General features: G+C 51.4%; 1 protein-coding gene across 2 annotated transcripts in view; it reads right to left on the reverse strand.

The window, feature by feature from the left end:
* LOC113920904 (contactin-associated protein-like 4) overlaps nt 1-27,156 on the reverse strand; it is a 169,142-nt gene that overhangs the window by 25,500 nt on the left and 116,486 nt on the right. The window contains exons 13-17 of one of the 2 annotated variants that reach the window (XM_027591300.2): nt 21,828-22,025; nt 19,735-19,891; nt 8,821-8,948; nt 2,566-2,736; nt 1,749-1,967 (exon numbers count right to left, since the gene is read on the reverse strand). In XM_027591300.2, the coding sequence (XP_027447101.2) occupies nt 1,749-1,967; nt 2,566-2,736; nt 8,821-8,948; nt 19,735-19,891; nt 21,828-22,025 (873 nt within the window). The remainder of the gene's footprint in view (nt 1-1,748; nt 1,968-2,565; nt 2,737-8,820; nt 8,949-19,734; nt 19,892-21,827; nt 22,026-27,156) is intronic. The other variant, XM_027591299.2, reaches the window with a different exon arrangement.

Here is a 27,156-nt window from a genome sequence, read left to right on the forward strand (position 1 = left end):
AAAATGCCTGTGCATACGGCAGCTGCCCCATGCAGCGGGAGGCAAATCAGAGGGTGGGGACAAATATCTGGACACGGCACAGTGCCATCTCCAGAGCTCCCACAGAGGCTGCCCCCCGCCCCCAGGGCTGGATCACACGTGGGGATGTCACGTTGAAGGAACTGGCTTCGCGTGGAGAATAGCTTCTGTTTTCCTAGAAAAGTACATCCAGCTACTGATAGTTGGGGCTGGTCTGTTCGCAGTTTGCGGGCTTTGGGGGCTTTGTGGGCTTACCCTCCCTGAAACAGTTCTCAGCAAGACGGACAGAAAACAGTGCGGCAAAACCAGAGCAGACCGCACACAAAGGGCTGAACACAATGCCTCTCCAATGTTCAAAGTATTCAGGCTATTTCTGATGTTTTAAATTCTTTAAAATCACCCCACAACTGCACTGCCAACTTCAGGAGGGCAGACACTGATGTAGAATCCTATCTGAGATTTCATCTTCAAACTCAGATTAACAATTCAAGGATTTAGATTGACTAATCCAGTCTAAAAACTGGGACACAAAAGTGGGGTTCACAGAAATTTCAATCATCAAAAACAAAACATAAGAAGTGAAAATATCCCATGATAGTTGAGGGATTTTATGTCTCATTTATATTTACTCAATTAAAAAAACCCCATCTTTTCAAATGTTATTCGGGTTTTGGCCATGTGACCACAGTTCAGGTGTCCTGTACAGTGCCTTAGGCATAGAAATTTCAATAAATATATCTCCAAAAATAAAATTGTAGGGGTGCCTGGGTGGCTCAGTCTAAGTGACCAACTTGATCTCAGCTCAGGTCTTGATCTCAGGGTTGTGAGTTCAAGCCCCACATTGAAAAAAAGTAGAAAAGAGCAAAATAATTACACAGAAAATAGTAAAAATTGTGTTTGTCAAATGTCAGGGTAAGCTTCCTCTTTTGGATAGGAGCCTGTAAGACTCGCAGGAGGTTTGTAGGGATCCTGGGAATCTACTTCAAGCAGAGGCCTGGTTGATATTTCATTAATAGTTGGTGATTATTTTTCATTTGTTGGAGTTTGTAGTAAGTAAACAGCATCCTTATTTATTTGAAATGCACAGAGTGGTCGCAGGAGGGCTAATCCCTCTGTCTTATTGATCCCCCAATCACAATAAAGTCATTCATAAACAACACCACAGAAGTTGAAAACCAAGCAACCCAGCGCAGTGGGAGACCCACACAGGGCTTGAGCGGAGCAGTGGTAAACGGGGAGCAGGAGGGGCCGGGAAGGAGGTCGGGGATGCCCACAGAAGGGGAGGGGGTGTCGGGTGGTGGGGTGGTGGCCGCCCCTCCTGGTCTCTCTCTTGCTATTTCTGGGGGGCCCTGGGGTGGGGGCCCAGCACTCGGAAGTGGGAGCTGCTGATGTTCACCTCCCGCTGGGCACAAAGTGGGCAGAGCAGCACCCACTGCGTGTCCCTTGGGAGCCAGTCTTGGGCAGGTCAGTGCCCGGACCTTCTGGGGCAGTGAGCTGGCTCCTGTGTCCACACTGGGGACAGAAGCTCCCGGTTGCGTGCTGGGAGGCTAGGATGCAGCATGCGCTGCCTGGCCTGGCAGCGGGAGCCTGAAGGTGCCCGATGGGGCTGACAGAAGCGGCGGCGGGCACAGAGCTAAGGTCCTGTCCTTGCCTTACCTGCGCTCTCCGTTGGGGGTCACCCACCCCACAGCATGCGCCCCGGGGCTGGAAAGGGTGCCGGCAGCACTTACCCACAAATAGCTGGCTGTTGAGCTGCAGGCGCACGTGCCCATCCTCAGGGGCTGCATGTGTCCCGGGCGGGAGCAGGTCCACCTGTAGCCAGGCCTCCTTTGCGTTCCTTTCAGCCCGGACGAGGTGCCACCGGTCGTCATTGAGGGGGGCGGGCGACTGCACTGTGACCTCGCAGGGCCCGTTCCCCACATCGAAGGAAAAGGCCACTTCCACTGGGGCTGGAAACATGACACGTGGGATGGTTGGCGCCGTTTCCCAGATGGCCCTCAGGGACACAGGGAAGCAGGGCCCCCGCCGACCACAGGCGGAAGAGTATCTTTCCAGGTAGACTAGAGGGCAAAGGTAGATTGTACTTGGGAAAATAATGATTTTTAAAAACTAGGCTCAGAATGTGCTAATTCACTTTGATTTGTACTGGACTGAAACCATAATTACATGTGTAGAAAAACTATAAAACATCTGGATTTTGTGTAGAACTCGGTCCAGACCTTCACCCATTTTATAATGCGAGCAAGCTGTGGGTTCACCGGTGGTCTGTTGCAGGCTGTTTGGGGTTCCAGTGAGCACTTTGTGGAGGAACTAGCTGAACTCAAACCCTGTCTACGCCCAGACGAAGTGTTCTCAAAATGAACCCTGCGTGGACAGGTACTTCCTGAGGGCTGTCAGGTGTACCATCAGGCTCCTGCTGCGCGGGGTGTTCACAGAACTGCAGGACTGGACTGAATCTCAGGCTGGAGCTAATGGGTGGAGGGACGAGGAGCATCCAGGGCTCCTTGACCAGTGATAAGGGCCCCACGGAGTTTTCTGGAAACTTACAACGTAGCTCCAGGCTGATGAAGTCTGTGATCCCCAGGTTCTCTAAGAACACCCCAGATGAAGCTCTCGTCTTGAAAAAGAAGGACACGTCGGCGCTGAGCTCTGCATGTAAAGTGGGGAAGTGAAGGTATGAAGTTTCTGTGTGGAAGGAAGCGGAGTTCCAGAAGGATCCTAGGAGACAAGAGGGAAGGGTCACACAGAGCAGCCGTGTTTGGTGTCCTGGCTGCTGGTCTCCTGAGCATGCCCACAGGACGCCTGAACGAGAGCTCAATGGGAGTGGGGTCCGCGAAGACGCTCCCCTAACGGTGCAGGAAAGAGCGTCTTGCAAACCGTGTCCATCTCCACACCACCCACGAGGGAAGTCTCCTCTGCATCCAGGCGAGTCACTCTGATAACGTCCTCCACACTTTATTATCAAACCTTACCTGCTCATCATTTGGAATGTTAAGCATGTGCGTAACTGAATTAAAAAAAAAACCCTGCAGAAATCCAAAGAGTTGCCCATCGTAACCCCGCGGACCCAGATGGTCGAAGGGCCCCAGCCTGGCCTGGCTCCTTCCCCAGAGCCCACACTCCCACCCCGACTGGGGCCACGAGGGGGAGACCCCTCCACCAAGCCTGGAGGTGGTCTTCCTGACACGCACTTTCACCTGAGCCCTGATAAGGTGGGTAGAAAGTCACTACCCACAATGGTTTCTGCCACAGCGATCTCCTGTTGCTCAAAGTCAACGAAAAATAAATAGCCTAAAACCTCTCAGAGACAAAAAGCACCTTCCCAAGGTTTAGCACTTGGACAGAAACGAACTTTGAAAGACACATGATCCTGTGACTCGGTGCGACTTGGGGCCCCCCTCTGGTTGGGCTTCTCTTTGCACTTTTCTTTTGAGTTTACATGTCCCAGCCTCCCTCTTGGCTGGGGCTGCCTCCTGTTGGACCTGAGGTTGGACATGGTGTGCAGCCTGGGCTGGTGATGACCCTGAGTCCTGGCTCTGAGGCCACATACCTGACAGCACTCACGTCTAAATTGCTTTTCCTGGAGAATGAGTTCATGCACGGGGTCAGAAAACAGCCACCCCAAATACCTCTCACCCCGTGTCTGGAGGACAGAGGCAGTCCCTGCTGGCCTCTGTACCGTGTGTATCAATCTGGCATCACTTCCTGCCAAGCTGGTCTGCTTTGCAGCTTTCTGTCTGGGGGTGCAGGGCAAATCAAGGAGTCAGTTCTCAGATTTTCCTGGGACTCACATGGAGCCAACAGCCCATTTTGCTGGCTTTTCTGTGGAGACACATTCTGAAGATGTTTTATTTTTCTTTAGAGCATAATTAGCTGAGGTGAGGTTTCCTCTGTACAGTTCTTCTCAGGGCCAGGCCCTGGTCTGCTCTATGATGGAGATGCTGGGTGACTGTTGGTCACAGGAGTCCCTGCAGGCACACGTGGCAGGACCACACTGCTCTTCCAGTTGAACTGTTAAAGAAAACCTACTTGGGACGGCACCAAAGAGAAAAGAAGGACTTCTCCCAAACACAGGCTGACTGGTCATCAGGAATGTTTGGCCTTAAAATCCCAAATTAGAGAAAACAGTTTTAAAGGGTTGTCTTTTGAATCAGTATTCAAAGGGGCACCTGTACCCCAATGTTTATAGCAGCACTGTCAACTGTGGTCAAATTATGGAAAGAGCCCAGATGTCCATTGACAGGTGAATGGATAAAGAAGACGTGGTTCATATACACAATGGAATACAGCCTTCAAAAAAATGAAATCTTGCCATTTGCAACGACATGGATGGAACTGGAGGGTGTTATGCTGAGCGAAGTAAGTCAGTCAGAGAAAGAAAAATACCACATGATTTCACTCATGTGGAATTTAAGGAATGAAACAGATGAACATAGGGGAATAAAAAAGAGAGAGGTAAACTACAAAACAGACTCTTAACGATAGAGAACAAACAGGGTTGCTGGAGGGAGGTGGGTGGGGGTGGGCTAGATGGGGGATGGGCATTAAGGAGGCACTTGTGATGAGCACTGGGTGTTGTGTGTAAGTAACGAATCACTAAATTCTACACCTGAAACAAAAAAAAGTGTATCTTTCCTTTCATTTCAATTTTATAAGTAGATCACAGAGAAGCTTGGGGGACTGGTTTAATCTAGTAGATTAGAATCTGTTTCCCCTGGGCAACACATTTCCACAACGACCAAGTTCGAGGAGAGCACCTCTCATCTTCTGCTGAAGGCCTCGAACTAATATTGACACTCTTTGGTCACCCCACCCTTACTGGTGGAACTGGACGAGGTGACCCACTGCCTGTGGCCTGCACCCTCAGGGGCCAGGGTCCTCTGTTCCTTGGGTCTTCCTGTACAGAGACGGGGTCCTGGAACTCATGGGCGGGAGCCATGAGCTGTGTGGGAGCAGACCTGTGCATGCCCTGCTCTGGGGGTTTGATGGGAAGGACAGTCATCCACCCAGGAAAGAGTCATATTATCAAGTGAACCTTACAGGTAGGGATTTGATAACAGGTTTGCTTGAGGGCAACCTGTATCTCATGTATATAACTGATATAACTGCACGTGTGCAAGTGCACCTGTGTGATACCGAATGGTTACAGGTGCACCTGTGTGATCCAGAATGGTTACAGGTGCACCTGTGTGATCCAGAATGGTTACAGAATCCAGATTGTTACTTACATAAGAAAGAGATGTAGTATTATGTATGTTTTTAATATATATACATATATACATATATACAATGTAACATATATATTATATATGTAATGTTACTATGTATACAATGTAATACTTGGGATGCATATTATCCACAGTGCAGCTATATTGATAGTGTGTACGTCTTCTGTACATATGTGTGAGAAAGATGGATGCATAGACAGATACTATCTATTCAGGGGAATTAACTTTGTTAGCCCGATTGGATTAGGGTGATTTCATAAATAGCTTCTTTTCTAAGCTTTTATTTGACCCACTAATAAGTTAGCCCAATAATTAATTATTATTCATAAAGGCACACTGCTTTATAAAACAAAGATGTTTACTTTAAAAATCAGAGGTATATGAAAATAAAAATTCTGCTTCTTAAAATTGGAAGTATAAATTTGAAATTGTTAAGGTGAGAACTATTTTTCTAGTCAAATCCATCTTTCTGACTGTTTAAGAGACTGGTAAACACAGCTTCTTAAAGAGAAAACACTAAGGATTATAGCTTTGGCTTTGGGAACATAAACACTGGTGCATTGATTCATACTTCAAAATTCCTCTTGAAATTTGTAATGTTTTTGAAAAGAACAATTGGGATCAAAAAATAAGGAAAACAAAAATGAAAATAATGAAATATGTGGCTGGTTATAATGACAGTTTCGGTTCGTAGGCCAGCTGGAAGAGAACGAAGCTCTTCAGACACGTCTGCACAGGAATCCTGCTGCCCCGTGTCGGGGGAGGCACATGCAGACAAAATTCACAGAGCTCACAGAAAGTGAGAATTACTCCAACAGTTATTCACATGACAAGCAGACTTAGAAGCCACTTCAGTCTTCAATGTCTGTGTTCCCTTCTGGATTTGTGGGGACCTCTCCTAATATTGGCAGCTACTACAAAGGTGACTGGTATTCCAAAGACGTGACAGGTACTTTTACTAATCTAGAGCTCAGGAACACGTTTAGTCTAGCAGCCAGCTGGAGCCAACAGGTCCAAAGGAGGTAGAAAGAAGTGACCTTGGACCCAAAGATTTACCAGCCCTCCCACTTTAGTTTAGGTGCAAGATAAACGTAAAGTAAAGCACTGTGATGCTCCCAGTTTTCTGTGTGCACCCCACCATCCGCCATGAATTCTTTTCCTTAAGGTTTTATTTATTTATTTGACAGAGAGATAGAGAGAGAGCACAAGTAGGCAGAGTGGCAGGCAGAGGGAGAGGGAGAAGCAGGCTCCCCGCTGAGCAGGGAGCTGGACATGGGGCTCCATCCCAGGACCCCAGGATCATGACCTGAGCTGAAGGCAGCTGCTTAACCGACTGAGCCACCCAGGCGCCCCCTGCCATTAATTCTTGCACATCTGGGACGGAAGCTGCTGTAGCCACATGGGGCTGGGGCATGGGAGGTCTGACAGCCACTCCCACCTTCCCGTGCGGTCTGCTTTTTCCCTGCACATTTCCTAATCTCTGGGTTTCCTCCTCTTGGGCACTGTCTGCCCAGAATTGCCAGGCTGCCCCTCATCCCCTGACCTCTGCAGGGCTCTGTCCTTCACCTCTTTTCTTCTCTCTGGACATGAACCATCCAGGGGACTTGTCCTTGGACGACTTCCATGGGCAGCAAGCAGGCTCTCCAGGGACACTGTGGGAGCAGGGTCAAGGCCCTCCCTCTCCCCTGTCTGTGTTCACCCCGCAGACATCTGGACCAGCCTGTTCAGACCTGCAGGCCTCATGCCACCAGGCCACAACAACCCATTTCATTAATGGCAGCTCCATCCTCTGCTGTCTGGATCAAACCCTCAGTGTTTTCTTGAATTTGCTCACAGTTCACATCAATCTGCCTCTACCTTCAAGCAAATTCCCAGTGTGGCTCACCACTTGTAGTGGCCTGGCCACCCAGGTCCCTCCTACTAGCCGGGGACCCCAGGCCAGCAACCATCCACCGGCTCCACTCAGGATGCTCTTCCCTGCACCCATGCGTGTTCCCTGGTCCTGCCGGTCTTCATTGGATGGTCCCCGGTCCTGCCAGTCTCCATCGGATGGTCTTTCCCAGTGAAGCCTCCTGAATCCCCACACGGTGTCCTGTCTTCTCCACGTTGTGGGCCTGCGCCACCCTGCGTGTGTGCATCGACTTGTCTTCTCTGCCCAGGAAGACAGTGGCAGCCTTCTGTCTTGCATCCTGTTGCACCACTGGACACAATCCATAGTTATCTGACTAAATGTCTGGATAATATTTCCTCTTTTCTTTAGCCCGTGAGCAGGTTGGATACTTCCTTCGTTTTGGTTTCATAATGTGTCTTCCCATAATTCTGCTCCTGTTATTTGTGGAACAAGTGGGAGCGGGGAAGGAAGATGGAGGAGGTGGAGGGAGAGGTGGGGCAGCCAGGGAAATCAGAGAGAAGAATCCAAAGGGCAGCAAGGCAGTCAGCTGCTGTAAACACTGAAAAATGGTGGACGTGCCCAGACCCTGGGTGGGACTGGCGCTGTGGAGGCCCGTAAAGGCTGTCGTCCAGGATCTTTGAAAATGGGATCAATCCGCCTGCATCTGACATGGTTTTGACGTAGCAATGCCAAAAGGAGGAGAAATTAATGAACTCATCTCTTGTTCTGTGAGCCTGTCCCCTGCCATGGGTTGTTTCTTGCTGTGCACGCCTTAAATATTAACGTGCCCTGCGCAGCTTCGAGCCCCAGACAACTGTTCCAGCCGCTGCAGACAAATTAGGGAGCCAATCTCAGGGGCTCAGTAATGACTTTTCAGACCACAGGATGCTGAGAAAAAAGTTTCCTAACTGCATGTCTTTGGTGGGAGCACCAAGCCAGATGCTCAGATTACATTTAAAATTTTAATGGAATAAATTATCTGAAAAAATAATCGAATAAAATGGGTTGCAAAGTGAAAATGTCAAAGATTTTAAAATGAATTTGCAGTTCAGGTCGTCAAAAAACGAAGACCACCGCTTTTCCCATAGGTAAAGTGTTTGCATAGGGATTTTGAGTAAAGATGGTGGGATGGAGTTGGGGCACAGAACGTATTTCTCCCCAAACCTGATGAAATCAAGAATAATGAACAAAAAACACCACCAACAACACACACAACAGCTCTCAAAAGTCTGTTCCGAAGCCCCGAGCCCCCAACTTGACTTCTGCCTGACGTCCAGCAGCTGTCCCCCATGGGCTCAAACAACGATGACCATCTTCCTTGCCTGCACCCAGACTAAAACCCTAACTGCGAAATGGAATGACTAGAAGAAATTCCCAATTGTCTCATGATAATCCTGAACTGTGAGATTTCTGGAACCCTCTCTGGGGGCTCTTGGCCGCTCTGAGTGGACAGGCTCTGAAGCTTCCTGGCCTCAGGCCAGTCACCACATCCCATAGTGATGGTTTTAATCAAGTACTGAGTAAGAGCAACACAACATTGACCCCTTTCCCAGTTTACAAGGGGACATAATTCCTCCTTCATCGGCACCTGCTGGAGTGCAGTGCTGTTCAACATGCTGCAGCCCCCTTGCCATCATGCTGACCAGCCGCTCCCAGGAAAGAGGCCCTTAGGGCATTACTTACGGTCCCCTTGGCACAGCAGAGGCCCCAGTTTGTAGGCTACAGCAGAGCTCGGGCGGGCTGTGTCTGTGACCACGATGCGTGTCACGGGCAGGTGCTCTTTATAGGACAGCACACCTGTGTCGTTGGTCCTGGGGGAGAAAACACCCACTAATGCCGTGTGGGGCCAGCAGAATGAGCTCACCCGCCAAACACTCCACCCACAACACTTTTACAGGTCCTTTCCAAACACAGCATCCACACCACTGACCTCAGAGAAGGCAGGTGGCAGATTCAAAAGGGTCTTCTGGGCACACCTGAGGTCACATTCCAACCTCACTAAGCAGACTGTTCTTCTAAATATAGGACCAGCACAGGACTCGCATGAAGTTTTATACATTCATGCAGTCTTAGGTGTCCTGTGGGTAAGTCACTGCTTTGGTCGTGTTACGTATTAGCAATACACAATATTCTATATAACATATAAATATAAATAATTTTTTGCTCAGAACTTTATTTTCATTATTATTACTTTTTAAAAAGTACCTTGTTTTCATCTTGTCCCTCCTTATTGATTTTATAATTTTAAAAACTTATTTGAAACCAACTTGGGTATAAAATTTGGTGCAATGTGGGCAGGGGCTTGGGAAATGTGCCCTCTGCTCATGCCCTGCCCAGGAACAGGGGGCAGGTGTAGTCCCTGCCCTCCATCCAGGGGACACTGCTGTCATTACGCTCTGCGAAAGTCAGTGTCTAGTGGAGACACAGCAACATCTCCGGGGACCGTGTGAGGTGAGCAGTGGGCTGGCCAGTCCCTATTTCTCCAGCACCAGAGCGTTGTTCTAATTCTCTGCAATATCCTCCTGTTTTTATGAGGGGCTTCAATTTTGTGTGGATTTCTGACTTATAGACAGTGGAGACTCTGAATCTGCAGGGGCCCGGCAAGCAGTATCGACCGTCCTCGGCACATCTGCCCATCCTGCCCCCACAGACTGGGAAGGAAGAGCCAAGTCACCCCTGTCACTGAGTCCTTTTTCTGGGCAGTTAGAAGTTCCCTTATTTAACATAAAAAAAGATATCAAAGGTCAAACATGAAGCATTATTTTTAGACCAAGCTAAAATAGAGATTGTTATTTGAATTTTTCTTCCTGAGTTAAAAGCAGTCTTGTAGCTGTATTTAGTGCATATACTGAGATATGAAAACATAAATATTAAAATCTGAACAGTAAGACATATTCTATTGAAGGAGTTGGATCATTTGCCAAATTTAGCCTTGACAATCCTCTGCTTCACCTAGTTAAGCTTCTATTTCTTCATGCTAACAAAGAAAATAGAACATGGATTTTCCAAATCCATTGATGCTTGACGTTGTGATAAACAGGGTAGACAGGAGGGTGGTGTGGCTTTTGGCCATGTGGTAAATCGGCCAAACCAAGCGCATCTTCTGCCGTCAATCTTGCAGACACACAAGCATGTGCACGCCAGGGGGATGCAGCTGTAGTTACTCACTATGGATCTGTGCATTTTTAAAGAACTACATTGCAGAAACCAGTCCTTTTCCTTGAGGTTGTAACAGTGATATTTTTAGAGAACTAGGAACATTGAAGACTCATCTTAGTGCATCACACGTGTGCTGGGGAAGATAATGAAACACATCTCTCCTCTGTGTTGGTTTGAAAACCATGTTTTTGCTGAGCTGATGGAAAGAATTGTCTTTACAATGTTGTATGACTACGTAGGGTTTCCAAGTTCCCATTTTACTCAGGTAATTATTGATTTGCCAGGTGGATTTATTCAAAACTGCCTAGTTAATAAGTGCTCATGATTTTTCTGTGTTCTCTGTTTTCCTCGAAGGGCCCACTGCAAGTAGACTTACAAATAGCGCATTTGTCATGTGTTCTCACCTGCCTTGAGAGTCCATAACGAGCAACTCCTAAAACTACGGAAATAATACTTATGACTTTCCAAGGAAGCATACTGTTTTGTTTTGTGAGGACTTTGGGGGGTGCCAAGTGTGACTCAGGCTAGTTTCAGAGGTTGGGAAGGAAGGGGGGGAAGCTGGCCAACTCCAACATTTGGTAATGACTCCAATCGACCACGAGATCATTCAGAACAGCTTTTATGGCCAAATTTGGAGACTGTTCCAAATAAGTGGAGTGATTTTGACCTTTTTATAAGAAATTTTACTTATATAAAAATATATTATCACTAATAACTTTCCTGGTTAATTAAATGTTTTATTGTATTGGTGATATCTCAGACATTCAGAGTGGCTGAAACAATCATAGAGTAAACACCAGTGTATGCATCTAAGTTTGATAACTGAAATATTACCAGTGGAGACAAAGAAACAAAATTGTAGTTAATTATAGTTGAAATGGCTATGTGTGCAGAAAATCCAAAAGAATCTACAGACTGTCCATTAAAGTTCAAAACAAGAGTCTAGCAGGGCCACAGGACCCAAGGCCAAGGGCGCAGAATCTGATTGCATTGCACACTGCAACACGGAAGGAAAATGGAATATAAGATGATACTACTTCACATGAGCATCAAAGATATAAAGTCTGTAGGAAATAAACTAGTGAAAGTCCTGCAGGCCTGGATACCGAATATGATAGACACATTTGTGAGAAGAGTTAGGGGGCTGGTTCACTGGGCATGACGGGGACGCCAGTGCCCCTGAAGTCACCTGTGGCGTGGGCCCCGCCCCCGTCAGGGCGGTAAAGTGTCATCTGTACCAGAAGCAGCCGCAGTCATGTGAACGTGAAACCCCCAGCACATCCTCTGAAGAAAGACAGAAGATGAATGATCGACCTACGGACAACCTGCCATCTGCAAAGCTGGAAGTAACTGGAGATCTGGGAAAGAAGTGGCGGGTGAATGGCAGTTTGTGTGATCCGTGCTGTACCGTGTTAGCACTGATTTCTGGCAAGATGGAAATGCTACAGAGGGAGGTCGCAGGGAAGAGAGGGGAGGTTGAGTAGGTTTCCTGGTGATCATGTGGGCAATAGGTAAGCACCAAAGGGAATTAAAAAAACCCCATACAAACCAGAGAGTAATGGGTTAAATAAGGAAACTATAGGATAACAATCTTTTTAAAAGAACTGACTACGCACATAATTACAAGAACAAAAAAGCAAACCTCCCTAACTGCTGAAGAAATAATTTTGTAGAAGATCAAAGAAATATGCATCTTGTAAAAAAGAAACACAGCAAATATAACAATTTACATTAATAACTATAACATAAAATAATATGATAGATTTGAACCCAAACATATGAGTTTTATCAATGAATATGAGTGGGTTTAATTGAACTTTTACAACACAGAAGATTTCAGATTTGGCCGCCAAACTAAGACACAACAGTACAGGTAAACCAGAGACACACCTGCACAAAATGACTCAGAAAGGCTGAAAAGGAGAGTGGCCCACCTGCCATTTGGATGACAAGCAAGTCAGGGACGATCTGGTGTCATTGTACAGCTCAGGCTCAAGCCTGGGAAAGACAAAGGGGGCATCACAGAGCCTGAAGCCCGAAAGTGCAAGGCAGGCAGAGCCCTTCTAAATGCTTCTACTCCAAGATATCAGACCAACCACCTTTTGGAGAAAAATCTACACAAAATGCAAGGAGTCAGGCATAGAAACTCACCAATAATACGATAATTTAACACCAAAAGGAGACAGAAATGAGTGGGGATGTACAAGACCTGAATAACATAATCAGTGGGGGTAAATTTTATGGGTAATATACCAAAAGCTACACCCAATAAAAAGAAATGCAGCTTCTTCTCAAGCTCACATGGGATATTCACAAACCCAATCATTGAGTATACCACAGAGAAAACAACAGTGAGTTCCTTATAGTAGAAATATTATAAACACACTCTGATCAGATCAGAATAAAACTGAAATAGTAACATTTTTAAAAGGCCCTTCCATCTGAAAATTTGATTCCTAAATCTGATAAAGACTAACTCACCTACAAAAGTTGATGAAAACCTTCTAGTGAAAATATTAATAAATAAGATATTAGTAAATAATACCACACAAAAAATGATATAACTTGACCAAGTGGAATTTGTTTCAATTTAAATATTAGGATTTCATTAACATTATCCACTAAATTAAGATATCTAAGGAGAAAAATAATTTGCTTATTTCCATAAATGCTGAAAAAGAAATTTGACAAGTGTCAACACACATTTCTAAGAGACACTCAGGAAGATAGGAACTGATAGGTACTTCCTTAAAGTGAGTCCATAAATACACACGAGGTATATACTACATCTATATATATATTTACTTCACTGCTATCAATGTCTGTGTCACCTTGGTCCTGAAGCCAGAAGGTCACCTAATGGCAGGCTTAGGGACATTCCCCCTCAGATCATGAGGCCACAGACTCCACTGCTATCCAACATATTCAATAAAAACATGCCTTCACCCATAAGCAACAACCTAATAGAGGGTACAATGATAACTCCACTTTTGGTACCAAGAAAGAAGATAAAGTATCAAGGACTAGATTTAACAGAAAATGTACCAAATGGTAGAAGAAAACTTTCCTGAGAGACATACAAGTGATTTGTGTGTTCCTTTTTCTTGGATAAGAAAACCCAACATCATGAATATGTCCCTTCTTGCTGAATAGTAATATGGCATCAATAAATAAAGCACTCTCCTCTATTGCTGTGGGACTGTAAACTGGCAAGGATGTTGAGAGGAATTTGCAATGTCTAGCAAAACTAGTATTTATTGCAGAATTGTTTGTAATTTGCCATAAGCAACCTACATGTCCATATACAAGACTGTGTTTGAATAAATTATGATATGTCCACACAATGGAAATAGCTATGAAAACGAACAAAGTACATAAAAAGATTGAGAATATGTTACCTTTAGTGTAAAAAAGAAGGGGAAAGTAATAAACTACACAAGTGTTTACTTATTTATTCCCACATAAACATAGGAAAGATAAACCAGGAAATAATGAGATTGGTGACCTGTAGTGAAGGTTAATGGAGAGGGGAATGTGGAGGAGAGAGAAGTGGATCCAGGGTTAGAGAGAGAGAAAGAAAAGAAACGAGATGGGGATGGATAGGAAAAAGAGGATGGAGAAGATAGAGATGGAGCCTGCTAAAGAGATAGAGGAGATGAAGATGGAGAGGTGAGTTTGGGGATGGACAGGGGGATGGGGATGGAGGTGGAGGTGGGGACGGGGATGGAGGTGGAGGTGGGGACGGAGATGGGGATGGAGGTGGAGATGGAGGTGGAGGTGGGGTTGGAGGTGGAGGTGGAGATGGGGTTGGAGGTGGAGGTGGGGTTGGAGGTAGGGATGGAGATGGAGGTGGGGTTGGAGGTGGAGGTGGAGGTGGAGGTGGAGATGGAGGTGGAGGTGGGGTTGGAGGTGGAGGTGGGGTTGGAGGTGGGGTTGGAGGTGGAGGTGGAGGTGGAGGTGGGGACGGAGATGGAGGTGGAGGTGGAGGTGGAGGTGGGGTTGGAGGTGGAGGTGGAGGTGGAGATGGGGTTGGAGGTGGGGATGGAGGTGGAGGTGGAGGTGGAGATGGGGTTGGAGGTGGAGGTGGAGGTGGAGATGGGGTTGGAGGTGGAGGTGGGGTTGGAGGTAGGGATGGAGATGGAGATGGGGTTGGAGGTGGAGGTGGGGTTGGAGGTAGGGATGGAGATGGAGGTGGGGTTGGAGGTGGAGGTGGAGGTGGAGGTGGAGATGGAGGTGGAGGTGGGGTTGGAGGTGGAGGTGGGGTTGGAGGTGGGGTTGGAGGTGGAGGTGGAGGTGGAGGTGGGGACGGAGATGGAGGTGGAGGTGGAGGTGGGGTTGGAGGTGGAGATGGAGGTGGAGGTGGAGGTGGAGGTGGAGGTGGGGTTGGAGGTGGAGGTGGAGGTGGGGTTGGAGGTGGAGGTGGAGGTGGAGGTGGAGGTGGAGGTGGAGATGGAGGTGGGGTTGGAGATGGAGGTGGGGACGGAGATGGAGGTGGAGGTGGGGTTGGAGGTGGAGGTGGAGGTGGGGTTGGAGGTGGAGGTGGAGGTGGAGGTGGAGATGGAGGTGGAGATGGAGGTGGAGGTGGAGATGGAGGTGGAGGTGGAGGTGGAGGTGGAGGTGGGGATGGAGGTGGGGATGGAGGTGGGGATGGAGGTGGAGGTGGAGGTGGAGGTGGAGGTGGGGATGGAGGTGGGGATGGAGGTGGGGATGGAGGTGGAGGTGGAGGTGGAGATGGAGGTGGGGATGGAGGTGGGGATGGAGGTGGAGGTGGAGGTGGAGATGGAGGTGGGGATGGAGGTGGGGTTGGAGGTGGAGGTGGAGGTGGAGGTGGGGATGGAGGTGGGGATGGAGGTGGAGGTGGAGATGGAGGTGGAGGTGGAGGTGGAGGTGGAGGTGGGGATGGAGGTGGGGATGGAGGTGGGGATGGAGGTGGAGGTGGAGGTGGAGATGGAGGTGGAGGTGGAGGTGGAGGTGGAGGTGGAGGTGGAGGTGGAGATGGGGTTGGAGGTGGAGGTGGGGATGGAGATGGGGATGGAGGTGGAGGTGGAGGTGGAGGTGGGGATGGAGGTGGGGATGGAGGTGGAGGTGGAGATGGGGTTGGAGGTGGAGGTGGGGTTGGAGGTGGAGATGGGGTTGGAGATGGAGATGGAGGTGGAGGTGGAGGTGGAGGTGGAGGTGGGGATGGAGGTGGAGGTGGAGGTGGGGACGGAGATGGAGATGGAGGTGGAGGTGGAGGTGGAGGTGGAGGTGGGGATGGAGGTGGGGATGGAGGTGGAGGTGGAGATGGGGTTGGAGGTGGAGGTGGGGTTGGAGGTGGGGACGGAGATGGAGATGGAGATGGAGGTGGAGGTGGAGGTGGAGGTGGAGGTGGAGGTGGAGATGGGGTTGGAGGTGGAGGTGGAGGTGGAGGTGGGGTTGGAGGTGGAGGTGGAGGTGGAGGTGGAGGTGGAGATGGAGGTGGGGTTGGAGATGGAGGTGGGGACGGAGATGGAGGTGGAGGTGGGGTTGGAGGTGGAGGTGGAGGTGGAGATGGAGGTGGAGATGGAGGTGGGGTTGGAGGTGGAGATGGAGGTGGAGGTGGAGGTGGAGGTGGGGATGGAGGTGGGGATGGAGGTGGGGATGGAGATGGAGGTGGAGGTGGAGGTGGAGGTGGGGTTGGAGGTAGGGATGGAGATGGAGGTGGGGTTGGAGGTGGAGGTGGAGGTGGAGGTGGAGGTGGAGGTGGAGGTGGAGGTGGGGTTGGAGGTGGAGGTGGAGGTGGGGTTGGAGGTGGAGGTGGAGGTGGAGGTGGAGGTGGAGGTGGAGATGGAGGTGGGGTTGGAGATGGAGGTGGGGACGGAGATGGAGGTGGAGGTGGGGTTGGAGGTGGAGGTGGAGGTGGGGTTGGAGGTGGAGGTGGAGGTGGAGGTGGAGATGGAGGTGGAGATGGAGGTGGAGGTGGAGATGGAGGTGGAGGTGGAGGTGGAGGTGGAGGTGGGGATGGAGGTGGGGATGGAGGTGGGGATGGAGGTGGAGGTGGAGGTGGAGGTGGAGGTGGGGATGGAGGTGGGGATGGAGGTGGGGATGGAGGTGGAGGTGGAGGTGGAGATGGAGGTGGGGATGGAGGTGGGGATGGAGGTGGAGGTGGAGGTGGAGATGGAGGTGGGGATGGAGGTGGGGTTGGAGGTGGAGGTGGAGGTGGAGGTGGGGATGGAGGTGGGGATGGAGGTGGAGGTGGAGATGGAGGTGGAGGTGGAGGTGGAGGTGGAGGTGGGGATGGAGGTGGGGATGGAGGTGGGGATGGAGGTGGGGATGGAGGTGGAGGTGGAGGTGGAGATGGAGGTGGAGGTGGAGGTGGAGGTGGAGGTGGAGGTGGAGGTGGAGGTGGAGGTGGAGGTGGGGATGGAGGTGGGGATGGAGGTGGGGATGGAGGTGGGGATGGAGGTGGAGGTGGAGGTGGAGATGGAGGTGGGGATGGAGGTGGGGTTGGAGGTGGAGGTGGAGGTGGAGGTGGGGATGGAGGTGGGGATGGAGGTGGAGGTGGAGATGGAGGTGGAGGTGGAGGTGGAGGTGGAGGTGGGGTTGGAGGTGGAGATGGAGGTGGGGACGGAGATGGAGATGGAGGTGGAGGTGGAGGTGGAGGTGGAGGTGGGGATGGAGGTGGGGATGGAGGTGGAGGTGGGGTTGGAGGTGGGGACGGAGATGGAGATGGAGATGGAGGTGGAGGTGGAGGTGGAGGTGGAGGTGGAGGTGGAGATGGGGTTGGAGGTGGAGGTGGAGGTGGAGGTGGAGGTGGAGGTGGAGATGGAGGTGGAGGTGGAGGTGGAGGTGGAGGTGGAGGTGGGGACGGAGATGGAGATGGAGATGGAGGTGGAGGTGGAGGTGGAGGTGGAGGTGGAGGTGGAGATGGGGTTGGAGGTGGAGGTGGAGGTGGAGGTGGAGGTGGAGGTGGAGGTGGAGGTGGAGGTGGAGGTGGAGGTGGAGGTGGAGGTGGAGGTGGAGGTGGAGGTGGGGTTGGAGGTGGAGATAGGATGGAGCCAATTCACACACAGATGCATATGCACACACACCCCTTTGAGTTCATTTACAAATTTTTAATCTTTTATTTTGACAAATTTCAGACTAACAGACATGTTGCAGCCATGGTGTAAAGAATCCCCGTCCACACCTTGTCCCTCCCCGACAAATGGTGGGGCGTGCTGGGTGTGTTAGTACTCCGGCACTTTGGTCTGTCTTGCACAGGCCAAGCACATCCTTGTGGCCAGTGACTGCCCCCAGCAGAGAGAAGAAAGGTATTTGGGGCATGCACATCTGGGTGGCCCTGACGGTGTCTACTGCAGTGCACCCCTTGCACTGCATTGATCCACTGTGCCCACATTGGCTTCATTCTGTCTTGTTACTGACTCTTCAGGGCGGTGGCCAGTAGTGGTCCCCAGTGGGCCAAGCAATGGTCCCTGCTGTTGGCTCTGAGGTCTGAAACAGCATTCGCCAGCTGCTGCATACCACCCACCGTGGACACCCCTCTGCCTTGGAGCGCTGTTCTGGGTAAGCCTCCCACCTCAAAGCATATCTAATACCCATTCCTGAGGGTCTGACCCTTGGCCTCTCCCTTGTCAGGCTGTGGTTGCTATGAATGCCATGTCCTGGGCGAGTCAGTGCCAGAGAAGACCAGAGAATTCTCTGGGTTCAGGATGTGCTCTCCACCCCATTTGCGTGGAGGCAGCCCAGCTCAGCTCGACGGACTACAAGGAACCCTCTCCTTTGTCTCTGGGTTCACTGGCGTGAGTTGCCCAAGGTGGCCGGTGGTGTCTGTGGCTCCGGGTTCCGGTTGCTCCCAGGAGCTCTCACCACATGACTGCATGTTTTGCAGACAGGAAGTAGAAATTCTACAAGTGGATCTTTGGATAATATCCAGAAGGATCAGTGATGTTGCCCCCATAACTGGAAACACTGTTCACGGTGGGAATGAGTCATAGGGACCACGGTGCGGCCGTCAGGGGGTCAGAGAACAGAAGGGGGCTAATGCCCTCTGGGCAAGCCACCTGGTCTTGCAGCTTTCTGAGATTTCTCCCTGGTGGCCTCCCTGTTGGTCGCTGACAGGAGACCGCAGATACACCGGTCCCCCCGTGTCGCATACCCACGTCTTTACACAGATTGTCTCCAGTTTCCAGTCTTGCTCCTTCCCAGACCCCGACTGTCAGAGCCATTCACCCCTGCCCAGGCTCCTCTGCACATGCTTACCCAGGGCCACCTCTGCTCCTACATCACGTTAATGACCAAGGGTCCTGCTCTGAGCCGTGCCACCAGAAATGTTTCCTTGCTCCCCCACCCCACAGCAACCCAATTTTGTTTCGGTTCCTGAGTATAACAGACATTCTGCGGCCAAATAAATCACATTGATCAAACTTTGTTCTTTTAGAGGTGATTCTGGTGTCCATGACCCATGCTCAGAGTAGCATATAAATGCTATACCTAAAGCATTTGAGCTAAGGGGAGTGTTTTTAAATTGGTGATACATTTGAAACATGAATCCCAGAGATTTCAAAACCTTTCCACTTTGCAAATAAATAAAAAAAATCAATATGCAATGCAATTTCTTTAGCCTCATGTCTAAGTAACCAATTTTCTAACTTCACAGATTTTCTATCAACATGGGACACCTCTTCCATTTAATATGTGGAGTACCATTTTTACATCTGTGGTACTCTGTAGGCTAATATTTCCAAAGTGTGGTCTACATGTGATATATATGATTTTAAACATAAACTGATTTGACCAACTATGTTATCAAATAATTTTGGACACCCTCTCAGAGCCTGTGGTGTGCAAGGCCAGCCCAGCCCCCCAAGCAGCATGCCTCACGGAGCATCATGCCCTGCACCTGTTTGATCAGGAACTCTGATCAAGGGACAATCTTCAGAAACTATGTCCTGTCAAGAAGAGATCTCTTAAGTGAACTTAATGAGGCAGAATTCAAAACTTTTAGAAATTATAATGAGGCCGATGTCATAGTGAACAAAAAATATAAATGATTCACCATGGATTTTATAACAGAATATTGAGGGATGAGATGGTGTGATGTGTGGGTTTCCTCAGCAGTAATCCAGGCAGGGGGCAGCCCACAATCTGAGGCCACCATGAGCTGGTGGCGGTGATAGGAACATAGGGCTTGTTAGTGGTGCTCTGCCCTTTGTGGGGGTTTGTCCTTGCTCAAGACGAAGACGTTAGAAATGAGAAACAGGAAGTGAAGAAAAGAAAGGAAGAAAGCCAGCAAATCACTGATCTTAATAATTCAGATTAATGGTATTGTATTTTATCGCCATAGATGTTTTTAACTCACTTGGGCATAATTTCATCCACCTTAATCCCTGACCTGGCTTGTGCAGTATCTACCCGAACATACACATTTTGAGCAATAGCAAAAGCACATCTCGAAGAAGGAAATCACAGGCAGTTCACCATTCATCCTGGTCCGCGTAGCAGTTGCAGTGGTACTGGGAGTCAACGCAGTTCCCCGCTAATCCGCAAGCACACATCTGGGCCTCGGGCACGGAACCTGCCCAGTAAGTGCGTATCTCATGGGTGCTTCCAACCCACCAGCTCAGAGGGGTTCCATCTGAAAGACAGGTTTGAGAAAGGTGACTTCTGCTTGGCCCCCGGGCCCTGCCTCCCCCAGATGACCCCCTTCTCTCCCAGTCTGCTATTGAGAAACCGGCAGCCAAGAACAAATCTGCTTCGGAAGTGAACCTATTCTTAACACTGTGACAGGATGATGTTTCTATGAGAATTCTAATCCAACTTTGGGTTTGTCTGATTACATCCCTTGAAAATAAATGACGGCACCCAAGTCTTTCCATCGTGGCATTAAATAATTTTTAATCAGCAAAATTATGTGATTTCTTCAAGAACTATATTAAAAAGTGAGTTGCCATCAGGATTAAAACGCAGCTACACGAGAGGCTGACACCTGCTGCAGATCTGAATGCCTGTCGGATCGAAACAACCCCGCCCAGACAGGCAGGCTCCTGGCAGCGCGCTCTCCGAGGCCCTGGCCGCAAGGCTCCTCGGGGCACTGCGTGGGGCATACCCCTGCCGAGGCCTGGCTGGTTTGGGGCACCGCTGCGCTGAAAAGCGAGTCCATGCCTCTGCAGGGTGAACTCTTTACTCCTGCCTGAGCGCCTCTTCTGTTCTGAAAGCTCTCCTGAGCAGCGGCACCCCACTGGACCACAGCCCATGGCTGCCTTGTTATGACCCCTCGCAAATGCCCTGGGCCACCGAAAGAGAGGGACAACGTCTCCAAGAGCCCCAGGCCACCCCATGCCCGGGAGCCGGTGATGAGCGGGGGTGCAGCGGGAGATGCACCCATGGGCCTCGTGGGAGGCAGGGCTGTGTGGACATTCCTCCACGCCTGTAAGTGGCTGAGCGGCCACCAAGAAACTGCACACCCAATGTGTGGCAGGGCCGTGGTCCGTCCCGCTCCCTGTCAGATTTGGACCTCTCCACCCAGGACTGATAACCGCTCACAAGAAAATGCCTGGCCACTGCGAACTCCCCGTGGGACCAGGAAGAGAGTGCGAGAAGGCATCTAAGATCAATTTCTTCCAAGTTAGGCTGAAAGCTCATTGCAGGAAGGCTAATGGCACTTAAAATATTTAATAGATATTTTGATAATAACACTTTAAAGTTTTAATTATCTCACCATTATGCTTTCAAACAAGAGAGAAATGACATCACCGGGCTGCATCTTGTAAGTGTGTTTTCTACACCACTCATCTCTCCCGCCAACAATGATTCTCCAAAGGTTGTCATAACACCTAGGGCCTCTGCTTGCATTTGTGAGTTGTTAGGTACTACAGAGACTGGGGGGAGGCAGGAGGGTCTGCCTGGGAGCGGGGAGCCTGACCCGCCAGCGGAAGCCCTTGGCCGTCCTTCCCTTTAATCTGCAGGAGCTCCTTTGCAGAAGAAGCAACCTCGAGTGACTGGGTTTAATCTGAGGCTACATATACTTTTCTGGCATTTCCCTCGCGGGTGAAAAGAGGAGTGATTTGCAAAATTCAGATGAGCTTGTACCATAAATCACGTGCAGCATCCACACCAGGAAACCAGGAGCTGAGGAGCCAGTGTGGGGTTTGGTGAGAGTGGTCATGCCTGGAGGTCCCTGGACCCTGCAGGGGCATACGGAGCAGGGCCTGAGAGCTTCCCAAACAGGAGCATGCACGGTGGAAGCCATGTCCAGAAAGACACGTTCCTTCATAAAGAGTGAAATAGTAGAAATATTGGGGCCAGATGCTTGGGAAGAGCAGTGAGGACTGGGGGACCGGGACTCGAGGCGCTAATAGGACACAGGAAACGGTGACTCGGTGAGTGGTCAGAAGGAAGAAAGGCACAGCCTGAAGCAGCCCTGAGAGTCAGTCCGGATATGATGGAGAAAGGTAAGCATCTGCCCCTGGATCAAGCTAGACCTGTGCTCCGTGCCTCCTCCACCCGCACCTCAGCACTGGGGGCTGGGGCTGGTGGGGGTTGGCGGGGCTGTGCACGTCATTGGCGCCTACCTCGTGAGTCCCGGAGCCGAGACCTCCTGCAGTGGAACTCCAGCTGCTGCTGGCAATGCCCGGCGCGGGCGATGGCGGCCAGCAGGTGCTCCAGGCTGGCCTCGTACTGGAACACCGCCCGGTGCAGGTTCTCCTGGTCTGCGCCCTTGACCCTGGTGAGGCCTGAGCCATTGTGCTGCATGACGGTCCACGGGATGTCTCACGGGTGGAGTGGGAGAGAAAGGAGAGGAGCGTCACTGAGCTGGCCACTCAGCACCGCCGGTCGCCTTCTAGTGGGCAGACGCAGAGTCAACGCAAAGGGGACTCTAAACCTTAAATCATGGGAGAGAGTGGTCTTCCTGTGATGCTGTGTGTCATTTATGTCTGAGCTGATCCTTTCGTGAAAGTGGGTGTTTCTGGATTTTTAGCCAGACAACATTTATGGGAGAGAAAAAGACGTATAACTTAGTTATTCAATTTCTCTAATAACCTAAAGTAATGCAAGGCAAACGATGGCTTTTCTGCTTTAACACACACTCTACTCTTCACTGGGGAATGAGCCTGACGCTGTCAGCAACCTGTGTTCCTTTTATGTGCACTGACCTGCAGGCTCTCTGTAGGTCACTGTGGCATCACACCTGCTCTGCTCAGAGCTGAGAGGCAAGGAGAAGTGGCATTCCTGGACCCACACCTGACCCTGCTCTGCAGGGTGAGATACCATGGCCTGTGACAGTGCCGTGACCCCTGGCCACTTCTGTCTACCTAGGGCACCTCTGTCTACCTGTGCTACCTGGATGCACTTCTGTCCACCTGGGCATACATCTGTCTACCTGGATGGACTTCTTTTTTTTTTTTTAATTTTTTATTGTTATGTTAATCACCATATATTACATCATTAGTTTTTGGTGCAGTGTTCCATGATTCATTGTTTGTTCATAACACCCAGTGCTCCATGCAGAACGTGTCCTCCTCAATACCCATCACCAGGCTAACCCATCCCCCTACCCCCCTCCCCTCTAGAACCCTCAGTTTGTTTTTCAGAGTCTATCATCTCTCATGGTTCGTCTCCCCCTCTGACATACTCCCCTTTTCTTCCTCTCCTGTTATCTTCTTCTTTTTCTTTTTTCTTAAAATATGTTGCGTTATTTGTTTCAGAAGTACAGATCTGTGATTCAACAGTCTTGCACAATTCACAGCGCTCACCATAGCACATACCCTCCCCAGTGTCTATCACCCAGCCACCCCATCCCTCCCACCCCCCACCACTCCAGTAACACTCAGTTTCTTTCCTGAGATTAAGAATTCCTCATATACCTGGATGGACTTCTGTCTGCCTGGGTGTACTTCTGTCTACCTGGGGCACTTCTATCTACCTGGGACACATCTGTCGACCTGGCACAGTGGCTGGAATTTGAACCCTGCATGCTGAATGCTGGTGCACAAGGGGACGTGGATTCTTCTAATCCCCACTGCCGGGACTCTCTCTGTGTGGTCCAGTCGCCCAGTGTCATCTGTGAAAAGGAATTGGTTAAATTGTCCCTTTTTGTTGGGATTTGTCTGATTAAGGGGCCTGGAAAGCAGCCCCACGGACTTGGTTTTGTTGGTTGGCTACTCTGTGTGACCCCATCCTGCATGTCTGGAGTTCCTGCCAGAGACACAGGCACCATCCGTGACTGTGCATCAGACGGAGGACTCAGCCACCAAGCAGCCAGATGGCCGAGTCTTGTGTGAGCCACCTGCCGTGTGGCACACCGTGGTGGTGGCCCCACAAGCTGCTGTAGCTCGTTTCTTCAGGACTTCTGCTGCTCTGGTGCTTCTGCGGCCAAGGAAGAGGAGTGGGCTGGAGCTCTGGGGTCACCTGCACATGCCTCCCCGTTCTCGTGGGGTCAGACCTGGGGTCGCTGGGTACGGTGCACGCTGGAGCCGCGATGGCCTCGGGGACGTGTGACAGTGGACCGCATGGTCCCTGCTTGCTCCACCCCTGGAGCCCAAGTGATGTGGAAATCGTGGGCTGCCCTCTGGACACAGCTGGGGAGCAGTTGGGCCCATCAGGCTGGTTTCATTCAGGGGCTGGATTCATCTGGACCGAACCCGTGACACCCACTCCAGCATTAAAGCACCCCGGGTTCCGACTCACACCTCTCGTCTCACTTGACAACACGTCAGGGAGCAGGAGGTGCAGTTCACACAGAAGGTAAATCCAAACAAAGCAATGATGGGAGCACAGCACATCTGCTTGGCGGGGCCTGCGTCCCCAGGAGGAAACTGAGAAGACACGGACAGCTCCAACATGGAAATCGGCCTCGAAGACCTGAGGGCATCGCATGGTCCTCCCAAGCACTGAGAAGCTGTCCCATCGGTGCCAAACGTCCTCACTGACGGGAGGTGGCAGCCCGTGCCTCCTTTGTGGTGGTGAGCCAGAGGCGCCCACAGAGATGAGGGTCCCACGTCCCATGGCCACGGCCCCTGTTCTGTCGGGGACCCGTTCCACCACTGGCACTGCCAGCACACGTGAGGGGGAGCTGTCTGCCTCTGGGGGCGCAGCCCCTGCAGCACCCGCCCCAGCTGCCCTCCGGCGGCTGCCCCTGAGGAGCCCAGCCCATGCGCTCCCTGGGGGCTCCCCTCTGCTGTCTTCCTGCTCTGCCTTCCCAAGTAGTCCGATTCCCATTACGACTTCGGCGGGTTTTGTGAGCACCATAAACAGGTCAGTTATCTGTCCCCTGAACAAGGCATGAGCCTTTGGCACCCGACCCTGCTCTCTGGGACAAGGGACACGGTGACTTCGCTGCCCCCAGGGAGGCAGAGACCCAGAGCCCAGGAGAGGGGGTCACCGCGCAGCACCTCCTGAGACCACTCCCAGGGCTCTCAGGGCTGCAGCTGCCCCGAGGAAAACCCCGGACGTCCTCAGAGCCGTGACGACTCTCGACCCAACCTTGGATTTCAGGTCCCCGTCACCTGCTGGCCTGTTCCCATTGCAGAGGGGACACATGATTCCTGGGGCTGAGGAGGCCGGGTGAGGTCTGGGGCCCTCCTCAGTGGCCACTCTAAGTCTCATGCCTCCCTGGGTGGGGTGCTTCCTCCGAAGCTGCCTTCCCCGTGTGCCCGGCCTGCCTGGACGAGGGCCCATCCCGCCTACCACTGTGCTCCCTGCCCACCCTCCCATCCCGCAGAGCCTCTCTGGGGTCGTGGTCAGCCCCATTCTCCTTCTCCTGCATTTCCCTGGCCCTCCTGTTACAGCACCCTCCTCGGAGGCGAGGCTCTGGAGCAAGCCCCCAGGACACCCGGGACAGTGAAGCCGCGCCGTTGCTGCCGGATGGCCAGGGCTGACTGTGGCCACAAGGAGGAAATGTTAGGGTACAGAAGGTGTCAATGGGACAAATGACTTCAGCACCTGGCCTTGAACTCACAACGAAGGTCAAGAAAACTGCCAAGCGCACTGCACTGCCTCAGCAAGTCCAGCCCCTTGGCATCTGCGGTGTTGGGCGAGGGCTCCGTCCCTAAACGCACACGCACGGCTGGGTTGCCTGCTGTCCCCTCACCCTGTGGCAAGGGACAGCGTCTGTAAGGGGTCAGGGCGCCTCACGCTGTTGTGGCCATTCTGAGTCCGAGGTGGAGGACACAGGTTGCTGAGGTGAAGCTGCGAACAAACGACCTTATGTGCTCCTGCCGCCGCCCAGCTCTGGGGCAGGCACACGCATGTGGCATCCCGCACCACGCATGCACGCCTGCACCACGCATGAAGGCACATCTTCATTCTTCCAGAGGTCAAGGCCTGGCCATCACTCAGACACACCATCATTGCACCCACAAGTCCGGTCGATGGACCCCCAGGAGGACTTGGGGGGCAGACAGGCCGGGATCAGGCTCCGCCTCTGAGGTTCCACGCCGCTGCGCGCCCAGACATGGCTCCTTGCTCCTGCGCGTCCAGACACGGTTCCTCGCTCCTGCGCGTGGAGACACGGCTCCTCGCTGCCCACCCAGACATGGCTCTGCGCTCCTGCACGCCCAGACATGGCTCTGCGCTCCTGTGCACCCAGACACGGCTCCGCGCTCTTGCGCTCCCAGACACGGCTCAGTGCCGCCGCCCGCCCAGACACGGCTCAGCGCTGCTGCACACCCAGAGGGGCTCCCAGCACGCGTGCCCGTTGTCTGCAGAGAACGTCAGGTGCAGCAGGGACCAGGTGGCCACGCACTGCCTCCAAGCAGAAGACACCCCAGAGGGAGTTGTGTTTACCTGCGGAACCAGGGGTCCCCAGATACCAGCCTCGGACTTCCCCTCACTCTTTACTGGGCCCGGCTGTCTCAGACACGGACCCGTGTCTCCACCGGAGGTCTGGGCGCTGGTGTGGAAATGCTCGTCTGAGCCCCGCGCTGCCGGCACACTGCCGCTCCATCCCCGCCGCTCCACAACCTCGGGAGGAAGACCTGCCTGACTCACGTTTGTTCAAATAATTTGGTTAAAGGCAGCAACACTCAGATTTTATCTTGAGAATTGAAGAGAAAGAAAATCAAAATTTCATGGGAATGGTTTTAAACTATTCAAAAATCATTAAAAAAATCTGGGTGGCTCAGATGGTTAAGCATCTGCCTTCGGCTCAGGTCATGATCCCAAGGTCCTGGGATCGAGTCCTGCATTGGGCTCCCTGCTCTTCGGGAGCCTGCTTCTCCCTCTGCTTCTCTCTCTCTCTCTCTCTCCCCCTCTGTCTCTCATGAATAAATAAATAAAATCTTAAAAAAAATCTATCCAGAAATGGTTCTTTCCTCAGGGAATTTGCAACAGGGTGTGTTGTCTTCCCCGCTGCTGAAACAAAGCACCACAGCCTGGTGGCTTCGTGCACCCAGGTCAGTTCTCCCACACCCGGGGCCCAGAGCCCGAGTGAGGGGGTGGCCGGACCACGCCCTCCTGCAGCGCTGCTGGTGTAGCCGGAACCCTGGCCATCCTCTGCTGTTCACACGACCCCTCCCCTCCTGTGTCCGTGGTCCCCAGTCTCCCTCCCCTCATCAGGACATGGGCCTTTGCCCCAGAGCCCACCCTCACCCAGCACAACCGCATCTCAGCTGGACCACATCTGAAGAAACATTATTTCCAAACACAGTCACATTCGCAGCGTCCAGGGGGACGTGAATTTTGGGGGGATAGCATCCAACCTAGTGCCCAGGGCGACACTCTAAAATCTGGATAACACTATCTATCGGAAACAGCAAGGTAGAAAATTTAAAGAGAAGGCAGTTCTGTCTGGAGCCTGGAGCTAACGTCACACAGCAATGCAGAGATGCATCGTGGAAGGTGTCCTGCCTGGGGGCGAGGGGCAGCGTGGGCTGAGGGGTGGATGCATGGACTCCAGTGTGG

Source organism: Zalophus californianus, chromosome 3 (assembly GCF_009762305.2).
Source record: "Zalophus californianus isolate mZalCal1 chromosome 3, mZalCal1.pri.v2, whole genome shotgun sequence".
Lineage (NCBI taxonomy): Eukaryota > Metazoa > Chordata > Mammalia > Carnivora > Otariidae > Zalophus > Zalophus californianus.